Here is an 11859-nt window from a genome sequence, read left to right as displayed (position 1 = left end):
GGAGGAAGGGAGAGAGAATTCCAAGCAGGCTCCACACCATCAAGGCAGAGCCCAACGTGGGGCTTGATCTCACAAACCATGAGATCATGACCTGAGCTGAGATCAAGAGTCAGATGCCTAACCAACTAAGCCATAGGCACCCCTCATCACACAGAATTTTAAATAGACACACACTTTAGGTTGATAATTAATAAATATTTTCATTGCTTCATCAAGGATATTCTTAAGTGACACTGACTTTCTTTTTTAATCAGGAATTCATAGTAGTAAAGAATACAATACAGTTTGGGGCCACTGCCTTGCTTTGTACTAAGGCCCAGAAGTTTTCCCTACCATTGCTTTTGTACCATTAGTGAACATATCAACACAGTTGACCCAGGATAAAAAATCAGAAGAGTTTTCAACACTTTGGATATTTCAGTGCCACTTATGTTTCTTCTCAGACATTGACATAAAAGAATACCTTTCTGGATGATTAGTTGATGCTCACACTGGATTATTACAAACAAAATTAGTCCTGCTTCATCAAGTTCAATCATTTACAAGACAAAAATATAAATCTATAGATAAGATATTAAATCTTTGTTTTCAGTTAAATCTTCAAATCAGTTAATTTCTGTACTATTGGAAAATGGCAATGCCATAATTTACTGAATGGACTTCCCCTCCAGCAGGCATTCAGTACTGTCCACTGTGTAAGGCTTTACTGGTTTCTCAGCTACTGTGTGTGCTTTCTCAGCCAGTGCAATATAGTAATATAGCCTGTAAATATTTGAATGGTGTTTTCATTTCTAATTTGGAAAGTTATAAAAACAATTTTTAGTGTTTAAAGTGCTCACCACATCTGCATTTAAATTTCAATTCCTCTTGCTTTTAAACTCTGGTCTCCAAATGACGCTGCAGCCTAACTTGGGCCTTAATATTATTCAGAAATGTTCTGTCATAGAAGACACAACAAGATAAATTATTAACGTTTGTAAAGCCTATTGAAAGATACTTTTCATTACATTTTATTTGATAAAACAAAACAAGAAATCAGTTTCATACAGTTCCTTTGAGGTAGTTTCCTTACTTTATTGAGTCAGAGAGTTCTAATCACTTTCCTATTTCTCAGCATCTTAGAGATAAACAGGGAAGTTGTATGTTAAAGATATTTTTTATTGTGGTAAAATATATATAACATAAATTTTACCATTTAATCATTTTTAAGTGTATAGTTCAGTGGCATTAAGTATGTTCATATTGTTGTACAACCATTGCTATCTATCTCAAGAACATTTCATTATCCCATAGTGAAACTCTGTATCCATTAAAAAAAATAATTTCCTATTCCTGAGACAATAATCCATTCTTAAATATTAAAAAAATATGTTTTCATTTTAGAGTAAAATAAGATTAATTTTTAATATGAGTTTAATATCAAATTTCAAATTTTTTAAAGTTTTTGAAGAAAGTTCTTAAATATTGTAAAACAAATCTGTCAGGTATACCAATTCTTATTGTCTTTCCATGGAGGTACAAGGATTTCAAAATAACTACTTACCGGATGATAATGGAGTTTCAGCAGGTATAACCAAAGAAACCTAGTAAGAGGCCAGTAAAAGTAGGAAAACAGTCTGAGTTCATCTCTGAAAATGCACATATTTATACCCTAATTCTATTATATCAGGAATTCTATAAAACACAAGAATATACATGCATATAAAGTGTTGACATCATCCCTTATCATGTAGCCTCTGGAAAACTCTGCTGTACATCCAAAAGAGAATTAGAGTACAATAAGTAAATAACATCTTAGTATTTTTTTTATCAGTTTGATTTTGATCTTTAAGGTCCCTGGACCACACTTTAAGAACTGCTACCCTAGAGCAACCACTTAAAGTGAAAACAAAACAAAACAAAACAAAAACTGGAAAAGTATAGTTAAAAATCCAATAGATAAGTTAAATCCTAAAAAATATTCAATTAACCCAAAAAAACACAGGAAGTAATAGAGGAAAAACAAACACCAACAGCAAAACACAAGCAGAAGCAAACAGAAAACAAATAGTAAAATGTAAGATTTAAATCCAAACATATCACCAATTATATTAAATGTTAATGGACTAAATATTCCCATTAAAAAATAGAGATGTTCAAAATGGCACTTTAAATATAAAAAAAAGATATGTCAAAAATAAATAAGTGGGAACTATAATATACTATGCATTCAGTAAGCATAAGAAGGCCCTTTAATATCAGATAAGATAGATCTAAAAACCAAGTATTACCAGATATAAAAAGATACCTTTCATCAGGAAGCAAAGAATATTAGCAAATATAAGAGGTATATTTCATCAGAAAGACATAAAAATTATAAATGGGTACATGAAGCCAAAAATAGTAGGAAATAAAGCAGAAAAAAAGATTTACCAAAATAGTGAAAAATAAAAGGGGGGAATTTGTACAATTATAGTTGGAGATTTTATTGCCCCCCCCCAACAATTGATAAAACAGTCAGTACAAAAAATCTGAACAGCAATACCAACACCCTTGAGCTAACTGACTCTCAGTAACTGGAGGGTACACGTTCCTTTCAATTGAGCATGGAAATGGTCATCAAAATAAACCATACAAGGCACCATAATAAAAGTATCAATACATTCAAAAGAATTGGAATCAAAGAATGTTTTCTAGCATAATGCAATTAAATATCAGTAATATGATATCTAAAAAAAATCCAAATATTTAAAAATTATAATTCTAAATAACCCATAAGAAAAGGAAGAAATCACAAGGGAAATTAGAAAACATTTCATATGGAAGGATAACAAAATACAATACATCAAAATTTGTGGGATACTGCTAAAATAGTGCTTGAAGAGAAAAATATATCTTTAAATGCTATATTAGAATGGAAGAAAGATATAAAACTATGGCCTAAGATTTCACCTTAGAAACTATGGGGGAAACTAGGACAAAGTTAAAAAAAAAAAAAAAAAAGAAGTCCAAAGCAAGTAGAAGGACTGAGGGACTGAGATAATAAAGATAAGAATAGAAATCAGTGAAACAGAAAATAAACAATAGAAAAATTAAAGCCAAAAGTTAATTCTGTGAATAGATGAACAAATTTTATGTACGGAAACAAGCAGAGTGAAGATACAAATTCCCAATATCATGAATGAAAGAGGGAATATCACTGTAGATCTTAATAGGCATTAAAAGAAAAATGAAGGAATATTATGAACAGCTTTTTGTGAGTAAATTTGACAACTTAGAGGAAATGGACAGATTGCTTTAAAAATACAATGTAACAAATTGGTAGAAGATAAAATATTAGTTCTGAATTGCCCTATATTTATTAAAAAAATTTTGATTTGTTATCAGAAATTTCCGTCAAAGAAAACTCTAGGCCAAGATGGTTTCACTGGTTAATTTTATCAAATCTTTAAAGATAATACCAATATTAAACTCTTTTGAAAATATAAAAGGAAAGAACTCTTTCCAACATATTTTATAAGGACAGCATTACTGTGATACCAAACTTGACAAAAATATTACAAAGCACATAAAAGCTACAATACTTAAAGACTCAGAATCTAAGCAATATGTAAAAAGGAAAAGATATTATAACCAGGAAGAGTTTATCCCAGGAATGCAACATTGGTTTCACATTGAAAATCAAATCAGTTTAATTCACTCATTCGGAGAACAAAGGGAAAAAATAAATGTGTAATAATTTGAATAGATGCAGAAAAAACATTTGATAAAATTCAGCACCCTCCATGACTTAAAAAAACACGGAACTCTCAGCTAATAGGGTATACAAGAAACAATCCTCTATCTGATAAAAAGCATCTATAAAAAACCTTCCATCAATATCATACTTAAAGTATTGTTTTGCCCCTAGGATTGGAAACAAAGAAAGAGTGCCCATTCTCACCATTTCTATTCAATATTCCAAGAAAACAAGAAACAAAAAGTATAAAATTGGAAATAGAAAAGTAAAACTGTCTGTACTTAACAGAATTGCTTTTGTAGAGCATCTTAAAGAGTCTGCTAAATAACTACTAGAATTCATGAGTGAATTTAGCAAGTTCTCAGGATACAAGGTCAAAATGCAAAATTATTGTGTTTTTATATATACCAAGAGCAGTCAATTAGAAGATAAAATTCAAATCACATTTATGTTAGCATCAAAAAACAAAATACTTAGGAACAAAATTTCCAAGGCACCTGGGTGGCTTAGTTGGTTAAGCATCTAACTTTTGATTTCTGCTCAGGTCATGATCTCATGGTTCATGAGATTGAGTCCTGCATCAGACTCTATGCCGACAGCATAGAGTTTCTCTCTCTCCTTTTCTCTCTGCCCCTCCCCCGCTCACACTCATGTTCTCTCTCAAAATAAATAAATAAACTTAAAAAAAAAAAAAGAAACAAATTTTCCAAAAAAAAACCAAGCAATATCTCTGTACTTAAAACTACAAAATATTACTGAGAGAAATTAAAGAAGACTATAAATCAATGAAGACTATTGTTCATGGATTAGAAGATGCAGTATTGTTAAGATGGCAATTCTTCCCAAATGATTTACAGATTCAAAGCGATCCTAATCATAATTCTACGATGTGGTTTTTAAAAATAGAATTTGGCAATTTTATTCTAAAACTTATATGGAAACTCAAAGGACCTAAAAATACATTTAAAATGGTGCATTCTAATAAAACTTTGTACTATGATGAAAGTATTCTATACCTGCATTGTTCAGTATGGTAGCTAGCCATATGTGACTATTGAGCACTTGAAAAGTAGCTATTGTGACAGAGGATCTGATCATTTAATTTAATTTAAGTGTAAATAACCAAATGTGGCTAATGGCTATTGTATTGAACAATGCAGAAAGAAACACTGAAAAAGCAGGGGACTTACACTACATGGCTTTGAAATTTAGGATACAGCTACAATAATTAAAACACTATGCTACTGGCATAAAAGAGGCAAACAGATCAATGGAACAGAATAGAAAGCCTAGAAATCAATCCACATATATAAGGTCTTCTGATTTTTGACCAAGGTGCTAAAGCAATCCAAACGGAAAAGGAAACCTTTTTAACTAATGAGGTTGGAAAAACTGGATATCCATATGAAATAAAATGAAGCCCAACTCCATCTCATACTATAACGCACATAAAAATATTTCAAAATGGATGATAGACCTAAATGTAAATGAAAAAATTCTAAAACTTCTGAAAATAAACACCAAAAAGTATCTTTACAACTTGGGCATAGGCAAAGATTTCTTAGGTCATAGAGTAATCAGAAGGAATAGATTGACGAATTAGACTTAATTAAATTTTAAATTTCTCATCCAAAGAAAAGACTAATAAAATGCAAAAGCAAGCCACAGACTTCAAGAAAATATTTGCATATTTCTGACAAAGGACTCATTTCCAGCATATATAGAGATCTCTTACAACTCAATAATAAAAAAAAAAGACAACCGAATTTAGAAGTGGACAATGATATGAATAGATTTTTCACAAAGAAGATATACAAATGGCCAATAAACAAAATGTCATTAGTCTTCATGAAATGCAAATTAAAACAAAAATGAGATACTACCACACAACCATCAGCATGCTAAAATTAAAAAGATTGAAAACCCCTAATGTTGTCTAGGATGTAGAGCAACTGGAACTCTCATACTTTGTTGGAAGTATAAAATTATACATCCATTTTGGAAAGAGATCAGGCAATTTCTTATACAGCTGAATTTATACCAACCATACCACCCAGTAATTCCATTGTTAGGTATTTACCCCAAAGAAGTGAAAACATATGTCCACAGAAAGATGTATATAAGAATATTTATAGAAACTATCCATCAACAGAAAAAATTGTCATATAAACAATCTCATATAATTATTAAGTGGAATTAGTGTGATTAACTATCCTGGTTTCTCTGGGACTGAGAAGTTTTCTGGGACTTTCAGAGCTAAAACTAGGAAACTCTTAAGCAAATCAGGGCCAGTTAGTCATTCTAATTATCCACCTCAGCAATACAAAGACCATAGAATTACTAAAACATCCAACAACATGGGTGAAGCACAAAACATTATGCTGAGTGAATGAAGTCTACAAAAGAGTTCATATTCTATGGTCCTCTTTATAGGAAGTTCAGAACTAAGGTGTGGCAAAAACAGAAGCAGGAGAGTATACATCTGAGGGTTTGGCTGATGGGGAAGGGGTGCGAGGGAACTTTCTGGAGTGATGGTAATGCTCTCTATTTTGGTAGAAATGTGGGTTACACTGGTGTATACATTTGTCAAAACTTAGTGAATGGTAATTTGAAGTTTCTGCATATCTACATTTTAAAAATACCTGTAAACAAATATTGAACTCTAGCTAATGACATGCATACCAATGTGTTAATAATATGCATACTGAAGTGAGGTGTGACTCTTCTTTCCTTGTGTGGTATGGAATTTCTAAAAAAAGTGGTGTAGATGTTAGAGATGGAAGAAGGGAGAATAATACCTTGAGGATTGCTTCTGAGTGGAATTGTCTGTTATTGACTCCATTCATTTTAGAAAGATTTTCTTTAACTTTTTGACAACAGCTTCCATGTTGCTGAATCCATTTTTCTGTTTTGTTTTGTAATCCTGTGTTTTGCAGGAAGAATCTTACTTTGCTTTCTAAATCAGTGAGCTTCTTTCATTGTTATATATATGTAATCTAGCTGTAATTTTGTTTTATTAATTGCCTCAGTGTTATTGACTCTTTGCTAACTTTTCTCACAACCTTTTTTTTTTTTTTTGGCTTTTATAGTATTTACAAGTATAAGCAAAATATCTCCATATTATGTCTTTTAGTAGTCATTTTATTTCTCCAGAAAGTTACTTAGGATTATTTTAAAGGATGGCAGTGCTTACAACATTCTAACTTCTTGTTATCTAATGTTTCTTTAATACTATAGTACTTTTAAAATTGGTTCTGGATTGGCTTTAGATTAGCTTCTGTTTAATGTTTTTTTTTTTTTTTATATTTTGAAGAGAGAGAGAGACAAGGCATAGGCAGGGGAGGGGCAGAGAGAGAGGGAGACACAGAATCCGAAGCAGGATCCAGGCTCTGAGCTGTCAGCACAGAGACTGACACGGGGCTGGAACCCACAAACCCTGAAAACACAACCTGAGCAGAAGTCGGATGCTTAACCAACTGAGCCTCCCAAGCACCCCTAGATTAGCTTTTTTATTAACAACTTTTTGGGTATTCGCAAAAATAAAAATGTACACTGTAGAAAATTTTAGCCTTGATTTTAGAAAATTTTAATCTTGTTAGGGTTTTACTTGTTTTCACGCATACTTTTTGTTATGGTAATGAGGTAGGTCAAAAGAGTACTCTCAGCACCTGGGTGGCTCAGTCGGTTAAGTGTCCGACATGGGCTCAGGTCATGATCTCCCATTTTGTGAGTTTGAGCCCCATGTTGGGCTCTGGGCTGATAGCTCAGAGCCTGGAGCCTGCTTTGGATTCTGTGTCTCCCTCTCTCTCTGCCGCTCACCTGCTTGTTTGTGTGTGCTCTATCTCTCAAAAATAAATAAAAAATTTAAAAAATAAGAGGGTACTCTCAACATCTTTCAAGGTATCTTTTATCTTTTAGTTCTCCTTCTTCTTATATACCTCTAAAATGTGTTGTTCTTATAAAGAAGTCAGTTATAATAATGGTTCTTAATCCTACCAAACCCAGTGCACGCTTCTAATAAGGTTTTTTTTTTTAGTTTATTTATTTATTTTTGAGAGAGAGAGAGAGAGGGCACACATGTACATGGGAGAGGGGCAGAGAGAGAGGGGAGAGAGAGAATCCCAAGCAGGCTCCTTGCTGTCAGTGCGGAGCCTGATGCAGGGCTCAAACCCATGAACTGAGATTGTGACCTCAGCCAAAATCAAGAGTTGGATGCTCAACGGACTAAGCCACCCAGGCACCCCTCTAATAAGTACTTTTTTTTTTCTTTAACGTTTATTTATTTTTGAGACAGAGAGACAGAGCATGAACGGGGGAGGGGCAGAGAGAGAGGGAGACACAGAATCTGAAACAGGCTCCAGGCTCTGAGCTGTCAGCACAGAGCCCCACGCGGGGCTCGAACTCACAGACCGTGAGATCATGACCTGAGCCGAAGTCGGACGCTCAACCGAGTGAGCCACCCAGGTGCTCCTCTAATAAGTACTTTTAATAATTTTTTTCTATCCTGAAATTAATAGATTATTTTAATCTACCTACACACATAACCAAAAACTCAATGTAAGTGCCCTTAATATAAAGAGGAAATAAAAGGAAAGTAATTAACAACTATTTCAATACGTAAATTTAGGGGCATGATATACTAGTCAGATGCTTGTTATCTCTACACAGAAACCTAATGGGACAGCTACAATGCAGTGGATCTTTTTGGCAGTTGTGTCACTTCTCAGAATAATGTTTTGGTTTTTTGGGGTTTTTTTTCGGCATGAATATATTTTTTTTAATTTTATTTTTTTAAATTTACATCCAAATTAGTTAGCATATAGTGCAACAATGATTTCAGGAGTAGATTCCTTACTGTCCCTTACCCAATTAACCCATCTCCCCTCCCACAACCCCTGCAATAACCCTCTGTTTGTTCTCCATATTTAAGAGTCTCTCATGAGGGGGACAAAACATCAGAATAATGTTTTTAATGCATAAGATAAATAGGATTACAAAGGAAACCAATTGTATTGAAATACAGACCCCATGTTAAGAATCCCTGCAACTCCATTGGGTGTGAGTACTAAATTGTGAGTGAGTACTAAATTATAAGAGTTTTCTATTTGGGGAAACAATGGAAGCCTCGATATTAAAATGTTATTGATTCAAAAGTGCATTTGAGTGCCTACATCATTTTGTCGTCAACATAATGACATCAATAGGGATTAACTAACATCAGCTCTCTAATAGAATGAAGCAAATAACATAAGAGCTGTATTTCTATTCTAATTTTGTATCTCATTGGAAACCAAGTGTATGAAATGGAATAATGCTTCTATTTCCCATACTTTTCTCATTAGTACTAAACTACCTCTCTGATTAATATCAATTTTGCCAACTTATTTCTTCATATTACTTAGGGGAGTAGGGTAACCTTGGCAGGACAAAATCTTCCTCCAGCTACCATTGGGCAAGTTGGCAAATAATTTATCTGTATTAATAGGGTAATTTAAACCCAAGTGGTTCTGAGAATAGGAATCATAAAGCAGGATAATCAAGAGTTTGTTTCAACAGGTGCTCACTCAGTGTTTTCTAAGAGTGCATTGCAAGAGGTGACCATGTTGTGTGTGTATGAACAGCCTGTCATGACAAATGTGCAATGTCATGATGATGAGTTTTATTTCTTTTAGGGTATGTCTCTGTGCCAGACTGTTGTTGTAGGCTCTGTAGTCATTCTCCTCTACTCTTCAAGAGCATGTTACAATTTGGTGGTGATCACCATATCTCAGGATACATTAGAAAGTCCATTTAACTATGGCTGGGATAATCTTTCAGATAAGGTAAGTAGCTACCATGTATTGCTAATCTAATAATTTAATAAGGAAGTTAGCCTTAACTAAGAGAACATTTTAAGTGTTTGACTTACAAACAAACACTTTTATGGAATCTCTAGCTACTAACAGTAATCAGACTTAAAGCTTTATGTATAAAAATCCTCATTTACACGTGTCACTTAAAATCATTAGTGAGAATATTTTCTTTTCTTTTTGCAAATAATACTACTAGTGACATAAACCTACTGTTCATAAACCTATCTTGCTAATTTTTTTCAAGGACAGTGTTTACCTCTAGATAAATGGATTGTCTGTCATTAGCTAGTGAATATATCTTTAACTTGTTAGGATAAAAGTTATTCTCTCAAACCCAAGACCTACATATAATCTAAATATGTGGTTCAGTTTGTTTAAATAATGACTTTTTTGAAAATCTAGTATCATCAGTCATTTTAATGGGAGAGCATTCATAGTTCCTTGGGTGTCCAGGTATTTGCTCCAATAATTCCCAGTACTCTATATTTAACCTCCCAGCACTCTCCATCCCCTACCTAAAAGTGTAGTTTGACATAGCTACCTGTCATATGTTTACATTAACTTAACTTTGTAGTGAATTGAAGACATTCTGGAATACCATTTTATAAGAATTTCAGTTACCATTCTAAAGAAAAGGAATTTTCATATGTGGTTCCAGATGGCAGAATCTCTTCACTCCTTTTGCCATTTCTCTCTCCCAACATCTAGTAGGATAAGCAAACACAATACGAAGTTTAGGCCCAAAGACATATTTTTAAATAGCAGTGGAGCTGAACAATTTGATATGTGACATTTCTCTACAGGTGTAACTCAGTAAGTGCTATTATGTTGCCCATGGAGTAGTTAGAATGAGTAGTCTCTTTTATAACTCTCTTCAGACTTTGGGGCCAAAAAACGAGATCACTCCATTTTATCCATATGTTAAAAATATTTTCATAAATTGATGAATTGAAAAATAGCTTTTTATTCTACTTAACATCAAAGCACATTTTTACATCCTTTAAAGGATATGAAACCACAAAATATGGAAAATTGGAGATTTATGTGCCTGTGGTTGATGTGTTTTCAATTACCCTACCTGACGCAAGTTAATTGTGGAGGGTGACTGCTTACACATCAGACAGACTTAAACATTGCTCTGTCACACTCTGTTTACAGGCTCATCTAGAAGATGTGAGTGGAGAAGAGTATGTAGTATTTGGAATGGTCCTCTTTCTGTGGGAACATGTCCCAGCATGGTCTGTGGTACTCTTTTTCCGGGCGCAGAGACTAAACCAGAATTTGGTATGACATCATAAGATTCCCCAATGCCTGTTGCCCTTATCTTTAAAAACAGTGGAACATTTATATTGATTTTCTATTTTTGTCAAAGTTTAAGACTAAAAAGCATTCTAGATCTCATCCTTCTTTCTTAGTTGGAAAGTAAATCTTCATATGTTAATATTTTGTTCACAGGCACCTGCTGGCATGATAAATAGTCACAATTACAGTTCCAGAGCTTACTTTTTCGACAACCCAAGACGATATGATAGTGATGATGACCTGCCAAGACTGGGAGGTTCTAGAGAAGGAAGGTAGGTGTTCAGGACAAGCACTGAATACATCGAAAAGGAACAAACTGAAGCTTTGGGGCTAGTACTGAATACATTGAAAAGGAACAAACCTAAGCTTTTTAAACATTTTTTAATGTTTATTGATTTTTGAGAGAGAGAGAGAGAGCATGAGTAGGGGAGGGGCAGAGAGTGAGAGACGGAGACCCAGAATCCAAAGCAGGCTCCAGGCTCTGAGCTGTCAGCACAGAACCCGACGTGGGGCTCAAACTCAGGAACTGTGAGATCATGACCTGAGCCTGAACTGTGAGATCATAACCTGAGCTGAAGTCGGAGGCTTAACCAAGTGAGCCATCGAGGCGCCCCAAGAACAAACCTAAGCTTTGACCCAAATATGTAAAAAGTGATTTGGTGATATACGTCAATAAATAAGATAATTTAAACCAGACCTTAGAGCAGTAGATGCTACACTTATAGTGGAACCTATACTATAAAAAACTATCATCTGACTCTAATGTTACCTTTATTTGAGAAATGCCTTTGGGAGTAAAATGGTACCATCTTATTTCAGGATCCCATGTTGCTTCAAAGCTGGCAGAAGTTAGTAAGTAGGGAAGGAATACAATTAGAGTGATGTATATGTTTCCTTATCTGTAGTGCTATTCAAAGCCCACAGGAAAACCCTAGATTAACCTTTTGGGAATCTTAGATGCTATAGGAAATCTTCTTGTGTCCTTCT

At 33.9% G+C, this 11859-nt stretch overlaps 1 protein-coding gene across 1 annotated transcript in view; it reads left to right on the top strand.

Annotated features, from left to right (window-relative positions):
• Window positions 1-11859, top strand: part of GPR137C (G protein-coupled receptor 137C) — a 65302-nt gene that overhangs the window by 50089 nt on the left and 3354 nt on the right. Inside the window, exons 4-6 of the mRNA XM_049611573.1 lie at window positions 9391-9540; window positions 10729-10854; window positions 11026-11144. Of these exons, the coding sequence (XP_049467530.1) occupies window positions 9391-9540; window positions 10729-10854; window positions 11026-11144 (395 nt within the window). The remainder of the gene's footprint in view (window positions 1-9390; window positions 9541-10728; window positions 10855-11025; window positions 11145-11859) is intronic.

Source organism: Panthera uncia, assembly GCF_023721935.1.
Source record: "Panthera uncia isolate 11264 chromosome B3 unlocalized genomic scaffold, Puncia_PCG_1.0 HiC_scaffold_1, whole genome shotgun sequence".
Classification (NCBI taxonomy): Eukaryota; Metazoa; Chordata; class Mammalia; order Carnivora; family Felidae; genus Panthera; species Panthera uncia.
This window is presented reverse-complemented; position numbering and strand designations above follow the sequence as displayed.